General features: G+C 34.0%; 1 protein-coding gene across 1 annotated transcript in view; it reads left to right on the forward strand.

Annotated features, from left to right (window-relative positions):
* ADAM2 (ADAM metallopeptidase domain 2) overlaps nucleotides 1-20390 on the forward strand; it is a 170542-nt gene that overhangs the window by 75837 nt on the left and 74315 nt on the right. The window contains exons 7-9 of the mRNA XM_059384218.1: nucleotides 6547-6618; nucleotides 7087-7253; nucleotides 8290-8371. Coding sequence (XP_059240201.1) covers nucleotides 6547-6618; nucleotides 7087-7253; nucleotides 8290-8371 — 321 coding nt within the window. The remainder of the gene's footprint in view (nucleotides 1-6546; nucleotides 6619-7086; nucleotides 7254-8289; nucleotides 8372-20390) is intronic.

The raw sequence follows: 20390 nt of genomic DNA on the forward strand, positions 1-20390 counted from the left end.
CATTCTTTTATACCATACACAAAGATAAATTCTAAATGCATGAAAGACCTCAATGTGAGACAGGAATCCATCAGAATCCTAGAGGAGAACATAAGCAGTAACCTCTTTGACATCAGCCACAGCAACTTCTTCCATGACCCATCTCCAAAGGCAAGGGGAAGAAAAGTGAAAATGAACTTTTGGGACTTCATCAAGATAACAAGCTTCTGAACAACAAAGGAAACAGTCAATAAAAGAGGCAACCCCAGAATGGGAGAAGATACTTGCAAGTGACACTACAGATATAGGGCTGGTATCCAAGATATATAAAGATCTTCTCAAACTCAACATCCAAAAAACAAATAATCAAGTTAAAAAACGGGCAGAATATATGAACAGACAGCTCTCCAAAGAAGACATACAAATGGCTAACAGACACAAGAAAAAATGTTTAACACCATTAACTCTCAAGGATGTTCAAATCAAAGCCACATTGAGATACCACCTTACACCCATTTGATTGGCAAAAAATTGACAAGGCAAGAAACAACAAATGTTGGAGAGGTTGTGGAAAAAGGTAACCCTCTCATACTGTTGGTGGGAATGCAAGCTGGTGCAGTCATTTTGGAAAACAGTGTGGAGGTTCCTCAAAAAGTTAAAACAGAGTTACCCTACGACACAGCTTTTGAACTACTGGGTATTTACCACAAAGATACAGATGTCGTGAAAAGAAGAGCCACATGCACCCCAGTGTTCATAGCAGCAATGTCCGCAATAGCCAAACTGTGGAAGGAGCCAAGAAGCCCTTCACCAGACGAATGGATAAAGAAGATATGGTCCATTTATACAATGGAATATTACTCTGCCATCAGAAAGGATGAATACCCAACATTTGCATCAACATGGATGAAACTGGAGGAGATTACTAAGTGCTAAGTAAAATAAATCAAGAAGAGAAAGGCAACTATTATATGGTTTCACTTATTTGTGGAACATAAGTAATAGCTTTGGGGACTATGAGAGACTATGGATTCCAAGAAACAATCTAAGGATTTTAGAGGGGAACGATGTTGGCGGGATAGGTTAGTCCAATGATGGGTATTAAGGAGGGCACATATTGAATGGAGCACTGGGTGTTCTATGCAAACAATCAATCATGGAACACTACATCAAAAACTAATGATGTGCTGTATGGTGACTAACATAATTTAAAAAGGCTCCTAATTCATTTTATATAGACAAAATCTTTAATATCCCAAATCTCATGAGGCTAGGACCTTTTACCTTTTAAAACATAAATCAAATTGTATCTATCCCCTGCTTAAGACTTTTGAATATTTTTTTCTTCTCTTTACTCATTGAGATATGATTGACATATTAGTTACAGGTGTACAACATAATGATTCAGTATTTGTATATATTGCATAATGATCACCACCATAAGTCTAGTTAATATCCACAGCACACATAGTCACAGAATTTTATTTCCTGTGATGAGAACTTTTAAGATTTACTTTATTAGCAACTTTCAGATATGCAGTACAGTGTTGTTAGGTAGTTGCCATGCTATATATTACATCCCTATACCTTGTTTATTTTATAACTGGAAGTTTGTACCTTTTAGTTCTCTTAACTCATTTTGCCCATTTCCTCCTTCTGGCAATTTCCAATTTTTTCTTTTTTTTTATCTATGTGCTTTTTTTTTTTTTTTTTTTTTTAACTCTACATGTAAATGAGATCAGAGGTATTTGTCTTTTTCTGTTTGACTTAATTCACTTATTAATTCCCTTAGCATAATGCCCTCATGAACCCCAATGTTCATAGCAAGGTCCATCCATAACACAAATGGAAATTTTTCATTTTTTATGGCCAAATAATACTCCATTGTGGTGTGTGTGTGTGTGTACATGCACACGCATACACATCTCACAATTCTTCATTCATCCATTGATGAACCCTTAAATTTTTACCATGTCCCAACCAGTATTTATTATATCTTCTTGTTTTGATTGCAAGCATTCTAACAGGTGTGTGGTACTATCTCATTGTAGTTTTAATTTCTTAATAGTTTAAGTGAGGGGCACCTGGGTGGCTCAGTGGGTTAAGCCGCTGCCTTCGGCTCAGGTCATGATCTCAGGGTCCTGGGATCAAGCCTCGAATCAGGCTCTCTGCTCAGCAGGGAGCCTGCTTCCCCTCTTTCTCTGCCTGCCTCTCTGCCTACTTGTGATCTTTCACTCTGTAAAATAAATAAATAAAATCTTTATAAAAAATAGTTTAAGTGATTTTTTCATCCATTTTAATGTCATTATTTATATGTCTATATGTATATCTGCCATCTTGATTTTTTCTCTATTTTATAGCTATTTGTTCTTTCCTTACTATCTCCTTTTGTCATAAGCACATGCTTTCTAGTTTTTTAGAATTATCTTTTTATTAGAAATAGTCATTTACTCACATGCATTTATAAGAATATTTAAAGATTATTTTGTGTGATAAATCCATTGGCCCCAAACAAAAACTTTTATTCTGAAGTTTTTACTCTTGAGTATCTCAAACTCCCTTGTTCTTTCATTTAATCCTGAAAAATCTATGATATTTACCCTATCTGAGGTTTAATGCACTTTTAAATAAAGACTCAATTACTTTGATGAACTTTCTGCCCTATCTGCCTTCCAAAAATTATGTTCTTGGTCTTCTTTATTACTTAAAGATGGGTGAGTTATAAATTTGGTTTGAAACATTTAGCATAGCTTTGTTATCTCAAATGTTGGCATAGAGTGCTTACATTATTGACTAATCACCTTAATATATATCTATGTGTTTGTGAATTTGTGTGGTTTGTGTGTACACATTGTTAGTAGTGTCAATTTTCATTTTTACTGAATAAAACATGAATAAAATATATCAAAATAAAAAGGATATATAGAGATACTGTGTATCCATTTTTTCCAATTTGTAACAACTTAAAATATCATAATACAGTATTACATCTAGGATATTAACAAACATAGTCAAAGTGCAGAATAACTTCAAATGAGGATCTGTTGTGTGGCCTTTTCACAGCCACACCCAGTTCTCCTTCATTACCCTTTCCCTGATCTCTGAAGACAACTAATCTGTTCTCCATGTCTATACTTTTAAATTTCCAAAATGTTATCTAAATGGAATCATTCAATATATAATATCCTTGGATTGCCTTTTCTCACACAGCCATTCTGGATGTTCTCCCAGCCTTAACTGCTCCTCCTTTTTTTTTTTTTTTTTAAGATTTTATTTATTTATTTGACAGAGAGAAATCACAAGCAGATGGAGAGGCAGGCAGAAGAGAGAGAGGGAAGCAGGCTCCCTGCTGAGCAGAGAGCCCGATGCAGGACTCGATCTCAGGACTCTGAGATCATGACCTGAGCCGAAGGCAGCGGCTTAACCCACTGAGCCACCCAGGCGCCCGCCTTAACTGCTCCTTAAACAAATTTTAAAGTCAATCTGCCTGCTCTTAGTGCCAATTTCTTGTACTTGAAGAAAAGTTGATAGAGCCAATCTGAATATTTTAGGGTTTCTGAGGTGAATTATATTGCTGTACTGGTCTATCATTTAAATATCTTAAATCTGCTTTATCTTTTATCACTTTTCTGTTCTTCAGTTTTCAAATTTTGTGTTTGCTTTTACTTTTATTTGTGCTCTTGAAACTTTATTTTTCTATTAGCAATGTTTAATAATTTAATATTTTTAACTTTTTAAATATTTCACTAAGGCATGGTTTTGAAAGCATATATTCAATACATAATCTTCATTCACATTTAAATCTTATAGTTTAAAGTAACATTTTCTTTCAACAATTATTATTTGATAGTAAAACTATAATTTATTTGTAGTGTCTGATTTCAAATTGAGATAAAATTTCCATGTGACATTATATTAGTTTCAGGGGTACAACATAAGGATTCAGTATTTGCAAAATATGTACTGAAAAATGATCACACATATCTATAATTTTTTATAATGAAAATGTTTATGATCTTCTCTTTTAGCAACTTTAAAATATACAATGCAGTATTATTAACTATAGTCATGATGCTGTATATTAATTCCCAGGAATTAATTATTTTATAACTGGATCACCTCACCCATTTCTTCTATTCCCTACATCTCACCTCTGGAAACCACCAATCTTTTCTTTGTATCTATGAGCTTGGTTTTTTGTTTTGTTTTTAGATTCCAGATATAAATGAGATAATTCAGTATTTATCTTCCTCTGACTCATTTCCTTGGGAATAATGCTTTTAAGCTGCATCCATGTTGTCACAAATGGCAAGACTTTCTTCTTTTTTTGGCACAAGTCTTTTTGAGTTAATGTTTTTATTTCCTCTGGACAAATACCCAGAAGTGGAATTGATGGATCATATGGCAGCTCTATTTTTAATTTTCTGAGGAACCTCCATACTCTTTTCCAGAGTGGCTGCACCAGGTTACATTCCCACCAACAGTGCATGAGGGTTCCCTTTTCTACATATCATCACCAATACTTGCTATTCCTTTTTTTAAATTTATAACAGCTATTCTAACAGGTGTGAGATGATCTCATTGTAGTTTTGATTAGTAGTTCCGTGATGATTAGTAATTTTGAGTGCCTTTTCATGTACCTCTTGGTCATCTGTATATTTTCTCAGAAAAATTATCTATTCAGATCCTCTGCCCATTTTTTAATTGGATTGTTTGCTTTTTTTTTCCCTTGCTATTGAGTCATATGAGTTCTTTACATATTTTGATATTAACACATTATTGGATGTATGATTTACAAATATCTTCTCCTGCTTGGTAGATTGCCTTTTCATTTTATTCCTGTCATCTTTTGCGGTGCATAAGGTTTTTAGAGTGATATAGTCCCACTTGCTTAATTTTACTTTTGTTGCCTTTGCTTTAGGTGTCAAGTCAAAAAAAGTCATTGCCACCTGATGTGAAAAAGTTTCCTGTATGTTGTCCTTTAGGAGTTTTATGGTTTCAGATCTTACATTCAAGTTTTTAATTCATTATGAGTTATGTTTTATATATAGTATAAGATAGTGGTATGGTTTCATTCTTTTGTATGTGTTGTTCAATTTTCTTAATACCATTTCTTGAAGAGACTATTTTTCCCTGTTGTGTATTGTTGGCTCCTTTGTTACAACTTAATTGACTATAAGGTATGCATGGATTTATATCTGAGCTTTCTGTTCTAGTCCATTGTTCTATGTGTTTGTTTTTATGGCAATATCATACTGTTTTGATTACTATAATTTTGTAATATATTTTGAAATCAGAGAGCATGATGTCTCTAGATTTGTTCTTTTTCAAGATTTTTTGGCTATTCAGGGTCTTTTGTGGTTCCACTCAAATTTCAAGGCTCTTTGTTTGATTTTTGTGAAAAATGTCCCTGAAAATTTAATAAGCATTCATTTAATAAAATTGAATCCATATATTACTTTAGGTAGTATGGACATTTTAACAATGCTAATTCTTCTGATCCTTGGATATAGAATATATTTCAATATTTGTGTGTTTTTAATTTCTTTTATCATTGTCTTATAGTTTTCACTGTACATATCTTTAATCTCCTTATTTAAACTTATTTCTAAGTGTTTTATTCTTTTTGATGCAAATACAAATGGAATTGTTTTAGTTTTTCTTTCTAATTGTTTGTTATTAGTATACAGAAATGCAACAGATTTTTGCATATTGATTTTTTATCCTGCAACTTTAGTGAATTTTAAAAATTTATTCTAAGTGTGTGTGTGTGTATGTGTATGTGTGTATGTATCTGTAGGGTTTTCTATGTATAATATCATGTGATCTGCAAATAATGATAATTTACTTCTTCCTTTCCAATTTGTATAATTTCTTACCTAGTTGTTCTGGGTAGAATTTTTGATACTATATAAAATAAAAGTGGTGAGAGTGAGCATCTTTGTCTCATTCCCGATCTTAAACTAAAAGCTTTCAGGTTTTCTCAGTTGAGTATAATATTAGTTATAGGCTTGTTATATATGGCTTTTATTATGTTAATGTACCTTCTCTCCATACCCACTTTGGTGAGAGTTTTCATTTTGAAAAGATGTTAAAGTTCATTAAAATGTTTTTTTCTGCATCTTCTGATGATTCTTTATCATCTGATCATGTAATTTGTATCCTTCATTTTGTTGATGTAATGTAGCATATTGACTGATTTGCAGATGTTGAGCCATTCTTAAATTACTAGAAAAAATCCCTACTGATCATAGCATATTATCCTTTTAATATGCTGTTGAACTTAATTTGCCTATACTTTGTTGAGGAATTTTTGCCTCTGTGTTCATTAGGAATACTGGTTTGTATTTTACTTTTGCAGTGTTTGATTTTGTTATTAGGGTAATGGTGGCATCATAAAATGAGTTTGGAAATCTTCCCTCCTCTTATATTTGGAAGAGTTTGTAGTGTCTTTTGTATTTTTAAAAATATTTTTCCTATTTTACACTGAGTATAATATTACTTCTATAATAATAATGTTTAAAAACTAATAAATTGGTAAATTAAACAATTTCTTACCTTTTTCAGTATAATCATATGGGTTCTGATACAATTGTTGTCACTCAAAAGATCTTCCAGTTGATTGGACTGACCAATGCTGTAAGTATTTGCTTTTAAATTCTTTTTGCATTTGCTTGTGTTACCTAAAGAATTCCCATACTTTATTTATGGCACTGCTGAATGCACATGATGTATAAAATAGGCCAAATTATGTAACTGTTTTAAGTTTCAGTTTTCTGAATAGGAATAATAATAGGAATAATAATTATTATATATTCCTAAGTTTGTATACCATGATTATATATACTATAATAATCTATACCTAATTATAAAATTAATAAAGCACTTCACATAGGGCTTGCTGAAGTACAAGCATTTCAAACTTAATTATTACTTGTTTTATAAGTCATACTTATTACTTAATATACTTTCTAAGATCCAATCCAGACTTAGCAATTCTGTTGTTTAATATTTGTCATCAGTGTAGTGTTTATTTTTATAGATAGATCTCCAGATCTATTTAAACCTTGATATCTGAACCTATTTTCTTCATGTTTTCTATTTTAGATTTTTACATCATTTAATGTTACAATAATTCTCTCTTCATTGGAACTTTGGATAGATGAAAATAAAATCTCAGTAACCGGAGATGCAAATGAATTATTATACAGATTTTTAAAATGGAAAAGATCTTATCTTGTTTTGCGTCCACATGATATAGCATTTTTACTTGTGTAAGCATATTTTGGTTTTACTATGTCTTATACAAAGGAACCATCCATATTTGGCCTCATTTCTGATAGTTGACAGGCTGTTAGGGAACATATGCATTTTTTTCTACATACAATATCATGTGAATATTATTGTTCAAACAGTTTTTATAACAGTTATTGATGTCAATCATTCTATTTACTTGTTTGTAGTTAAAACTTGCCCTTTCAATATTGTTACTATATGCTCCATTACCTTTGAATGTGTACCATATCATTAAATGTCCCTAACAATACTTAAAATAATAGTAGTATCTGTCTGAAGAAATGCACATGATGAATGTAGTAATTAGGACTTCTTTTTATGCTTTATTTTTATGAGATAGCAAAAAAAAAAACACCCAAGGATATGGCGACACTACTGTAAATTTAAATATCTCTAACATACCATATTTACATTGTGCTGCATTTTAAAAAATATAAGGCTTCCTTTCTATTTAATAAGCTCTTTGTTTTTCTCTTATTAATATTTAGGATCTATATATAATATATTACTATATTATATAAAATATATTTATAAAATTATAATATTTTAAATTATTTTCTGTTCCACAAGTATGCCATATATTCTCATGATCCTGGTTGTCTAATTCTATCCAATTATATAAGAAACTTCAACCCATAAGGTGACTCTGCTCATTTTATTTATCAATTGTATTTCTTTAGCTTTCTAACTTTAAGAAGTTTTATTTATTTTTATTATTTTGATATTTTAGGAATTACCTAATTTTAAAAAGTATTACATAATAAAGAATGTTGTTTTCTAAAAATTCAGTATGAATATAAAATTTCTATTATTTGTTTTTTAAAAATATTTCATTGTTTTCAAGACAAGCAGACATATTTAGTCACTTCCAAGCTTCATTACCCTAATGTTAAGTGGAAATATTTATTAATTTATTATATAAATATGCAAATAAAAATGTTATTAGGAATATTTAATAGTAATTGTGCTTAATTTTACAAAGTTATATGACTATGATCCTTTTTTAAACTTAAGTTACAGAGAAAAATCAAATTATGTTGGTGCAACCTTTCAAGGGAAGATGTGTGATAGCCATTATGGAGGAGCTGTTGCTCTGGTATGATATGGTTTAATTTATTTGGCTAAGATGTCTAAGTAGAATGCTATTTAGATTAATATATAGTAAAGCATTTCTTTATTTTATTATTTTATGTTCATTAAATTTTGCAAAATGATTCTGAGGATCTTTGTCCTTGCTGCAGATTGGAAATGTTGGGACTTTAAAAAGATCTTATTGAACTTCATAAATATAAAATTTGTATCCTTTGGGTAAATAATTAGTAATGCTGGATCATAGGATAGTCCTATTTTTAACTTTTTGAAGAACTTCTGTACTATTTTCTGGAGTGGTTTCACCACTTAGCATTCTCACAAACAGTGCAAAAATTTTCCCCTTTCTCTATATCCTTGCCAACACATATTATTTCCTATGTTGTTAACCTTAGCCATTCTTACAGGTATGGGGTGATATATCATTGTGGTTTTGATTCCTATTTCCCTGATGATCTGTCTGTTGGCCATTTATGTGTCTTATTTGGAAAAATGTCTGTTCATGTTTTCTTTCTGCCAATTTCTTAATTGGATAATTTGGTTTTTGTTGTTGAGTTTAATAAGTTCTTTATAGATTTTGGATACTAACCATTTATCAGATAAGTCATTGGCACATATCTTCTCCCATTATGAAAGTTGCCTTATAGTTTTGTTGGCTGTTTCACTGAGCAGAAGTTCTTATCTTGACGAAGCCCTAATAGTTCATTTTTGCTTTTGCTTCCCTTGCCTCTCTTATCATCCTTGCCTCTGGAGAAGTTGCTATAGCTGAGGTCAAAGAGGTTACTGCCTGTGTTCTCCTCAAGGATTTTGATGGTTTTCTGTTTTGCATTTAGGTCTTTCATCCATTTTGAGTTTATTTTTGTGTATGGGGTAAGAAAGTGGTCCAATTTCGTTCTTTTGCATGTTGCTTTCCAGTTTTCCCAAGAGCATTTGTTGAAGAGACTATCTCTTTTCCATTGGATATTCTTTCCTGCTTTGTCAAAGATTAGTTGATCATATAGTTGTGGGTCCATTTCTGGATTTTCTATTCTGTTCCATTGATCTCTGTGCCTCTTTTGTGTCAGTATCATATTGTCTTGATGGCTACAGCTTTGTAATATAACTTGAAGTCTGGAATTGTGATGCCTCCAGGTTTGCTTTTCATTTTCAGATTGCTTTGGCTTGTTGGGGTCTTTTGTGGTTCCATACAAATTTTAGGATTGTTTGTTCTAACTCTGAAAAATGCTGGTGGTATTTTGATAGGGACTGCATTAAATGTGTAGGTTGCTTTGGATACTAGAGATATTTTAACAATATTTTTTCTTCCAATCCATGAGCATGGAATGTTTTTCCTTTCTTTGTGTCCTCTTCAATTTCTCTCATCAGTGTTCTTCTATAGTTTTCATAGTACAGGTCTTTTCCATCTTTAGGTTTATACCTAAGGATATTATTTTTGGTGCAAGGGCAAATAGGATTGATTTCTTGATTTCTCTGGGGTAATTTTAATGTACTGTAGAGTATTAAATGTGAAATATTAAATTCTTAGAATGAATTTGGATATTTTTGTTCCTTTTCGAAATTTTGTAATAATTTAAGAAGAATAGGAGTTAACTCTTTGCCTGTGAAGCCATTGGCCCTTTTTTTTTTTTAATATTTTTGTTCTTTTTTTTTTGAGGGGGAGATTTTTGCATACTGACTTAATTTCTTTGCTGGTTATGGGGATGTTCAAATTTTCTATTCCTTCCTGTTTCAGTTTTGGTAGATTATATGTTTCTAGGAATTTACCCATTTCTTTCAGATTGACCAGTTTGTTGGCATATACTTTTTTATTGTATTCCCTTATAATTGCTTATATTTATGTGGTGTTGGTTGTGATCTCTCCTTTTTTCGTTATTTTATTTACTTGGGTCCTTTCTCTCTTCTTTTTGATAAGTCTGGCTAGGGGTATTAATGTTATTAATTCTGACAAAGAACCACATCTAGTTTCATTGATCTATTCTACTGTTCTTTTGTTGTTTGTTCCTATATCATTTATTTCTGCTGTAGTCATTATTATTTCTCTTCTCCTGGCTTTAGGCTTTATTAGGTTTTACTTTTCTAGCTCCTTTAGAAGTGGAAGGTTAGGTTGTGGATTTGAGACATTTCTTGTTTCTTAAGGTGGCCTGTATTACTATTTATTTCCCTCTTAGTGCTGCCTTTGCTGCATCCCAAAGATACTGGACTGTCATATTTTCATTTTCATTTGTTTCCATATATATTTTTATTTTTTCTTTAAAGTATTGTTTAATTCAAAATAAAATCTTAAAAAAAAGTATTGTTTAACCCATTCATTCTTTAACCTCTATATATTTGTGATCTATCCAAATTTTTCTTGTCGTCGACTTCAAGTTTTATAGCTTTGTGGTCTGAAAATATGCATAGTATGATCTCAATCTTTGTGTGCTTGTTGAGGTCTGATTTGTAACCCAGTATATGATCTATTCTGTAGAATGTTCTGTGTGCAGTCAAAAAGAACGTGTATTCTGCTGCTTTAGAATGAAATGTTTTGTATATATCTGTTAAGTCCATCTGGTCCAGTGTGTAATTCAAAGCCATTGTTTCCGAGAGGATTTTCTGTTTAGATGTTGCAAGTGGGATGTTGAAGTCCCCTACTATTATTGTACTATTACCAATCATTTTACTTTTGTTATTAATTGATTTATATATTTAGTTGCTCCCAAGTTGGATGCATAAATATTTACAATTGTTAGAATTTCTTGTTAGATAGACCCTTTTATTATGACATAGTGCCCTTCTTCATCTATTATATATCTTTGATATAACCATACTTATATCAGACTGATATAAGTATGGTTACTTAGGATTTCTTTTGACTTGATAGATGGTTCTCCATCTCCTCAATTTAAATCTGTAGGTGACTTTTGATCTAGAGTGACTCTCTTGCAGGTAGCATATAGATGGTCATTTTTTTTTTTTTTTGTTTTGTTTTGTTTTATCCATTTTGATATCCTATGTCTTTTGATTGGAACATTTAGTCCATTTACATTCAGAGTGATTACTGATAGATATAAATTTAGTGTCATTGTGTTACCTGTAGAGTTGGTGTTCTTGGTGATGTTTTTTCTGTTCCTTTCTAGTCTTCGTTGCTTTTGGTCTTTTTTCCCCCCATTCAGTGTCACAGGGATGGTTTAGTGGTCATGAACTCCTTTGGTTTTTGTGTGTCTGGGAAACTCTATGTCTCTCCTTTTATGAAGGGAAGCCTTGCTGGATAAAGTATTGTTGGCTCCATATTTTCTCCATTAAGCACACTGAATATATATACTACTCTCTTCTGACCTGATAAATTTCTGTGGAGAGATCTTCTGCAAATCTGATTTGCCTTCTCTTATAGGTTAACGACTCTTTTCCTGCTTTCTGGACTCTTTCCTTGTCTGTGTTTTGTGAATTTGACTAAAATACATTTTGGGCAGCTTTTCCTGATTTTGATGGGAGTTCAGTATCTATTTCCTTTTCCAGATTAAAGAAGTTTTCAGCTGTAATTTTCTCAAGTAAATCTTCTGCCCACTTTTTCTCCTTCTATTATTCTTCTGGGACTTCTATGATATGAATATTATTATGCTTTCTGGAGTTGCTGATTTCCTTAAATCTGCATTTGTGATCCAGTATTTTTTCTCTTCATATTTTCCATAATTTTTTCTTCTATATTACTTATTCATTCTTCTGCTTCTTTCATCCTGTGGCCATTATTTTCCCTTGCTTTCACATCTTAGTTATAGCATTTTTTATTTCGACCTGACTAGTTTTTAGGTCTTTCATATCTGTGTTTCAGGGACTCCTGATGTCTCCTATGCTTCTTTCAAGCCCACCTAGTATACTTAATGATTGTTGTTTAATCCTGGATCAGGCATATCTGTATGTCTGTTTCAATTAGATCGATCCCTGGCCATGACATTTTCTTGTTCTTTCTTTGAGATGGATTCCTCCATCTTGGCATTTTGGCTAGGTCCCTGTCTTCTTCTCTGCATTACAAAAGCCTGTTATATTTCCTGCTTATGTAAGTAGTGGCATTATTAAGAAGAAGTTGTATACTGTGCAGGTCCTGGCATGTTAGGATGTGTCTCTGGTGTATGTTGTGTATACTCTGCTATTTTATTTTGGCTGCTGTTTTCTTTCAGTGAGTCCTCTGTAGAGTTTCTCCTTGCCTGCAGTGGGGAGTGTTTGGATCTTGTCCAGAGTATGGTGAGTTTTAATTAGGTGTGCTCTGGTTTGCTTGTTAAAAGAGACCTGATACTATTTCTACTAGCACTGAAGCTTTATAGAACTTTATGGTCAGTAGGTATGGTACATGCAGAGTTTGTGCTACTTATCTGGTATAGGGCTCCAATGATTTTGTTCTCTAGCACAAGTGCTCTAGAAAAGCAGCATATGCAGAGTGTGAGAGGGTAGGGCTTCGTGTAAGCCGTTTAGGCTCCCACTGTTGGTGCTGTGCTTACTGAAGTTAGTTTATGCTTAAGGGAAGAGGAGAAAAATGATGCAAGCCCCTTCCATCATCATGAAGAAAAGAGTTTTTGCTTGCCATTGTCTGGGAAGCTCTCCCAGAAGAAGGAACAATCTCCCATCATGTGTTCCAGGCAGGGCTCATATCTTTGCATTCACACTGACTAACTGCACCCTGGAAGCACTATGCCACCTGCATTCTATCCCAGGGAGGCTGTCTAAGTTTTTAAACTCCAAACTTTATGGGCCTGGCATGGCATGAACCCATTGGTTCTCTGGTGGAGGATCTTGCCATGCTGGTGTTGATGTGGGTTTGCCCAGAAGGACAGACACACCAAGCACAGGGGGGTTGATTTTGGAATAAAGTGCAGCAAAGAGCCAGTGTCCAGGTGAGCAGCCCTCAGCAGTTATCTGTGTACCTATGTTGAAGGGTGGGGAAGAGAATGGCGCCTACCAGCTCTTCTATCCTTGGAGAAACAATGCCATCTCTCCCAGATGCTCTTTATGAAGGGAAACTATCTCCCAGTGCACATCAAGAGATCCTCAGATTTCTTGGTCTGCTTACTTGGCTGTTTGCTCTTCTCCACAGGAACAGTATAGCACCCACCAGGATCCACACTGATCACAATGTAGATACCTAAACTCCAATCTTTGAGTCCCATTGGTTTTTAAAGTTCATGAAAATAAGCTTTTCTCATTTTACCATTCAGTGTCTTTTGGGAAGTGTTTTTCTTGTCTGATCTCTTTTGGGGTCCTCTCTCTCTCTCTCTCTCTCCCTCCCTCTCCCTCCCTCCCTCCCTCCCTTTTATCTCTCTCCCTGACCTAGGTTCCCTCACTGGGATCCTTTTCTTCCCCACATTACCTCTCCATACCTCCTACCTCCCATAATGTGGCCTCTTATTTCTCTCTCTAGTTACACAATTTGTTGTGTTGGTCCTCAGATCAATTTCTTGGATATCCTGAATGACTTCATTGTTATCTGTCTGTGTTTGAAGGAAAAGGCAAGCCTAGGGTCCTCCTACTCCATCTTAGGTCCTCTCTGTACTCTTAAACACCCATAGTCCTCCCTAATCTCCCAGATCTGTGGAATAAAATCTAAGATCTATATCCCTTCATTCATACTTCTTAAAAGTTTATAGATAAACCACAGCCCAGGTGATTTTGGATGAGTGGAAACATGTAGGAATAATTAGCAGAAGATATTTGATGTCTTGCAACTCTTTTTCCTGGGACTCATCTACTCCTTGTTAGTCACTAATTTACTCTTTCATGAGGACTGACACAAGCTAGTTCTTGGTCTCAATATTTTTATACCATTACATATTACTGGACACATTATCTCTTGCCCTCAGTTCATGGAGTGTATAGATCCTGAATACTAAATGTCCTCAGAAGAAAACACAGTACACATTACATACTACCTAAAGCAGAACTATCAGTAGTTATAGAAACTTCAAATAAAATAAAGTGTAAGGAATTATAGAAAAGGACTAGTTGGAAGTATTAGGCACAAAAAAATATAATAACTTGCATGGGTGTTAGATTAAATTAGAATCAGAACCTCTCCTAGGAGACATCAGAAAAGTTATAGGAACAGTAAAAACAAAACAAAACAAAACAAAAAAAAAACAAAAAAAGAAACCCCAAAAATCAAAACAAACAAACAACAAGATTAAGAGAAATGGATTACTGAAGTAGAAATGCTAATATCTAGATATTAAAAATAAAAGAGATTGGAGCGCCTGGGTGGTTCAGTTATTAAGATTTTGACTCCTGATTTCAGCTCATGTCATGACCTCAGGGGTGTGAGATTGAGCCACTGTGGGGCTCTGTGCTCAGCATGGAGTTTGCTTGAGGTTCTCTTCCTCTGCCCCTCCTCCCACTTGAGTATGCTCTCTTTTTTTCTCTGTCTCCCTCAAATAAGTATATAAAATCTTTTAAAAAAAGAGTAATGGAGATAATAATAAAAAAAAAACATAAGAAAACTTTTGAAGGAGAAATGAAAATAAATTTCACCAAATTATAGCCATTATCTGATCAACAATACCCTTATGCCAGGAAATCCTTTTTGGAGTCTCCAAATAATCCCTTATCCTGAGTCATCTGGTAGAAGGGGAGAAAACTGAGTTGTCAGATGAAAAAGGCACATAAAATGTCAAAATAGAATTAAAAAAATGCACACTGACAATGAAATGAAAATATCAAATACAAAGAGAAATTTCTTTATCTCTTGAAAAAAGAAAATCATAATAAAAAAGTTCTATAATGGGAAAGATCACATTGAATACAAAAAAAGATAGTATTCTTAAAATAATAACATAAAAGTACTTTAAAAGCACAATTAATATCTTTAAAAAATCGTTCAACATAAGACACAATAAAAACAGTCTCAGGTATATAAGTCCTCAAAAGATTTACCAAATGAATGACTAACATTCAGAATACATTTGTAGAAATTACTTATAATATGAAAAACTACAAGGATCAGGAAACCAAAAGTGAATAAATATTGCTAAATTTTATTATTGTCTTAAAATTAAAAGAGCTGGAACTGAGTTCTGTGCGAAATGACAGGTATTATATCAATATTAAACCAGAGCACATTCTATGATGGTGTGGTTAAGAAAGTAATAGAATTGACATGAAAGCGTGTTATAGGACTTGTTTTCTTAAGAGAAAGGTATAGATAATGATAAATTTTAGAAAGAAGTAAGGGCATATGAGATGAATATTGGTCTTAAGAACAGGTAGTAAGAACAAAGCTATACTATTTAATAACCTAATGAAAGAAATGAAAATACAGCCAAGGAAGAAGAAGCATAAGAACAATAATGCAAAATAGAACAGAATAGAAAATGAATAGAAAATATAAAATAAAATGGTTTAATATATTTTAATATAACAGCAATTGTGTGAATATAAATTAGGTTAAACTCACCAACTAAGTGATAAAATCTTTGATGGATTTAAATATTATTTAAAGGTCAAATATTTATTTGTAAGAGATATACTAGGACTAAGTGAAGGTGAATATAAAAAGATAAAATATATTGAAGTTAAATAAAAAGCAAGTAAATATGAGAAGACAGAATTTATAGAAAACATAGAAAACAAATAGGCATAAATTTCATGGTAGGTTTCCATGTAGATATTTTGCATATATTAAGTACCATATATATAGGTATTTGACCTTCTTGGAAATATTGGTGAATATTATATTTTAAATATAATATGTGTTTCTGTTATGTTGAAAAATATTATCCACTGATTTGTATATTTCTATATTTATTTGTAGTTTTAAATTTAAATTTTCTGTGTCCAATATTGTCTTATGTGAATAAGGAAAATTGCATTCTTTTTTCCTTTCTAATACAAACATCTTTTAAGGTATTTCCTCCTATTGAATTGGCTAGGATCTCAAGAATAATATTCAATTGAAACAGTTGAATTGAACAGTGTTAATTTATTTATTTAAGATTTGATTTATTTACTTGACAAAGAGACAGCAATAGAGGTCACAAAAGCAGAGGAAGGAGGGAAGGGGGGAGGGAGAGGGAGAAGCATGCTTCCCGTTTAGCAGGGAGCCCCATGTAGGGCTTGACCCCAGAACCCTGGGACATTGACTTGTGCTGAAGGCAGATGTTTAACAACTGAGCCACCCAGGAACCCCAAATTGAACAATGTTTAATTGAATCAATTGTATTCATTCTTGTATCATTCTTGATTTTAAGGGAAAAACTCAGTATTTCACTGTTAGGTATTATGTTTGCTCTAGATTATTACAGACACTTTGTAACATAATAAAGATGCTCATTTTTATTTCGAATTTTCTAAGCTTTTTAAAATGTATTTTATTTTTTTAATCATATCTTTGTTTCTTATAAAAATTTTGTTTAAATATCCTTATCATATAAAACTAAATTATCTTTCCAATTTTATAGAAATAATGATGCAGTCCTAACCAAAATATCAGCAGGCTTTTTTCCTTTTTTTTTTTTTTTTTGGTAAATACTAACAAGCTGATAAAAAATTTCATATACAAATATTAAAAAGAAAATAGATAAAGCAAGTTTAGAAATTGAAGGAAAAGTAGAAGATAAAAACTTCTAGGGAGGAGTCAAGATGGCAGAGAAGTAGCAGGCTGAGACTACTTCAGCTAGCAGGAGATCAGCTAGATAGCTTATCTAAAGATTGCAAACACCTACAAATCCAATGGCAGATCAAAGAGAAGAAGAACAGTAATTCTAGAAACAGAAAAACTACCACTTTCTGAAAGGTAGGACTGGTGGAGAAGTGAATCCAAAGCGACGGGAAGATAGACCCCGGGGGGAGGGGCAGCTCCTGGCAAGCGGCGGAGCAACGGAGCACAAAATCAGGACTTTTAAAAGTCTGTTCCGCTGAGGGACATCGCTCCAGGGGTTAAACCGGGCTGAAGCCCACGCAGGGTCAGCGTGGCCTCAGATCCCGCAGGGTCACAGAAGGATCGGGAGTGTCTGAGTGTGGCAGAGCTTGCGGGTATTAGAATGGGGAAGCCAGCTACAGAGACAGAGCGGAGGAGTGAGCTCCTGGCTCAGGGTTACCTTGAACGATTCGCGGGCTTGGTGAGCTTGGAGTGTGGCCGGAGGCCATGGAGACGGGAGTTACTGGGCGCTGTTCTCTGAGGGTGCACTGAGGAGTGGGGCCCTGGGGTCTCGGCTCCTCCAGGCCAGAGACATGGAGGCCGCCATTTTCATTCCCATCCTCCAGAACTCTATGGAAAGCATTCAGGGAACAAAAGCTCCCGAAAGCAAACCCAAGAGGATTACTCAGCCTGGCCCCTGGTAAGGGCGGTGCAATTCCGCCTGGGGCAAAGACGCTTGAGCATCACTACACCAGGCCCCTCCCCCAGAAGATCAACAAGAAATCCAGCCAGGACCCAAGTTCACCTACCAAGGAGTGCAGTTTCAATACCAAGGAGAGCAGCAGAATTCCAGAGGAGGAGAAAGCAAAGCACAGAACTCATGGCTTTCTCCCCATGATTCATTAGTCTTGCAGTTAATTTAATTTTTTTCTTTTTCAATTTTTTTCTCTTCTTCTGCTAAATTTTTTTTAACTTTTACCCTTTTCTTTTTTAATGTTTTTAAACTAGTTTATCTAATATATATATATTTTCTTTTTTATATTTTTTCTTTATTCATTTTCTTTTTTTAATTGTTTCTTTTCTTTCTTTCTTTCTTTTTTTTTCTTTCTGAACCTCTTTTTATCCACTTTCTCCCCCCTCACGATTTGGGATCTCTTCTGATTTGGTTAAAGCATATTTTCCTGGGGTTGTTGCCACCCTTTTAGTATTTTACTTGCTCCTTCATACACTCTTATCTGGACAAAATGACAAGGCAGTAAAATTCACCACAAAAACAAGAACAAGAGGCAGTACTAAAGGCTAGGGACCTAATCAATACAGACATTGGTAATATGTCAGATCTGGAGTTCAGAATGACGATTCTCAAAGGTTCTAGCCGGGCTTGAAAAAGGCATGGAAGATATTAGGGAAACCCTCTTGGGAGATATAAAAGCCCTTTCTGGAGAAATAAAAGAACTAAAATCTAACCAAGTTGAAATTTAAAAAAGTTATTAATGAGGTGCAATCAAATATGGAGGCTCTCACTGCTAGGATAAATGAGGCAGAATAAAGAATTAGTGATATAGAAGACCAAATGACAGAGAATAAAGAAGTTGAGCAAAAGAGGGACAAACAGCTACTGGACCACGAGGGGAGAATTCGAGAGATAAGTGACACCATAAGACGAAACAACATTAGAATAATTGGGATTCCAGAAGCAGAAGAAAGAGAGAGGAGCAGAATTATTGGGGAGAATTTCCCCAATATGGCAAAGGGAACAAGCCTCAAAATCCAGGAGGTGCAGAGAACCCCGCTCAAAATCAATAAGAATAGGCCCTAAGCAGAGGGACACAGGCCAGGAGGTATAAGGGAAAGAGAAGGGTAGAAGAGAAGTTTAATTTGGAACCTAAACTTGAAAGGGTAGAGTGATGCTTGTGATGATTAATTTGTATGTTGACTTGGAGAGTTTTTGATGAGATTAATATTTAAATTGGTGAAATCTGGGTGCTTAGGTGGCTCTACCTTTGGCTTGGGTCATGATCTCAGGGTCCTGGGATTGAGCCCCAAGTTGGGCTCCCTACTCAGCAGGGAGCCTGATTCCCCCTCTCTGTTGGCCTGCCTCTCTGTCTCCTTGTGAACTCTCTGTCAAACAAATAAATAAAATCTTTTAAAAAATTGGTGAAATTTGAGTAAAATATATTGCCCTCCCTAATGTGGGTGGCCTCATCCAATCAGTTGAGAGCTTGAATAGAACAAAATGATCATCCTCCCCAAACAGGAGAGAAATCTTCAGCAGAACTGCCTTCAGATTTCATGTGCACCATCATCATCTTTGAGTGTTCTCAGCCTTCTGGTCTTCAAACTGGAATGTAATCACTGGTTCTGCTGGGTCTCTAGGCTACTGTCTCACTCTGCAGGTTTTGTACTTGCCAGCTTCCATAACCATGTGAGCCAATTCCTTATATCTTTTCCTCTCTGCTTCTCTCTCCCTATGCTATTGGTTCTCTGGAGAGCCCAGATTAATACAATGGCTAATACTTAAATATAAAAAAATATATACTTAAATATTAAAAGATAGATCCATGATAGAGATGATCATGATAGATGTAGATAGATGAGAGATAGATGATAGATAGAATATAGCTTTGTGGGACTGATTTCCTTAATTCACAGCTCTCTATCTCCCTAGTACATTTCAGTTCTTTATGGCTGCTTTTTTTTTTATAGTATTTTGTCCAGAATCTTCCCATTTCTGTGATTGTGTCACCTCTGGAGACCAAGTACTGGAGAAGAGAATATAACAGAACTACCTTATTTGATCCCAAACTCATTAACATAAAACTCTATGAAAGGAAAGGAATAATGCTCCTCCTTTGGAACTTTGGTTCTGTAATTACCCCCTTTTGGCAGCTTTGGTGGTGCTAAAGCTGCTGAAGAATCATCTGATGGATGGAGCATGAAAGAACAGAAGGAAAAAGAAAAAAGAAATAAATAGGATATACCCACTTTCCCTGAGATTTAAGAGTTTCCTTTTCCACTCTTCAATTCAGAACTTCAGAACTTCTCCTGGTTCTCTGTGTGCACTATAGTGCTTGCTTGCAAATTCAGACTATATGGCTTTTAGGTTGGGAAAGACCAATCCACTGGTACTTTGAATTTGGGTGTTCTTCCCCTTTTGAATGCTGATACTTTCAGGCTTGTAAAATCAAATAGTTGTGTATCTATTATGTCTTGGTATTATAGCTGAGTTCAGTGGGAGAGATAGACTGACATTTGTTTGTTCCATCTTTCTGGAAATGGAGTCTATACACTGAAATTTAAACAATGAAAATTTATACAATGTAAGTACTAAACAAAAGCAATTTGTTTTGGGTATATTAAAACAAAATACAAAATACTTGCTTTAATTAGGTTGGGTTGCCATAACCAAATAACATAGAGTGGGTAGATC

Source organism: Mustela nigripes, chromosome 18, assembly GCF_022355385.1.
Source record: "Mustela nigripes isolate SB6536 chromosome 18, MUSNIG.SB6536, whole genome shotgun sequence".
NCBI lineage: Eukaryota > Metazoa > Chordata > Mammalia > Carnivora > Mustelidae > Mustela > Mustela nigripes.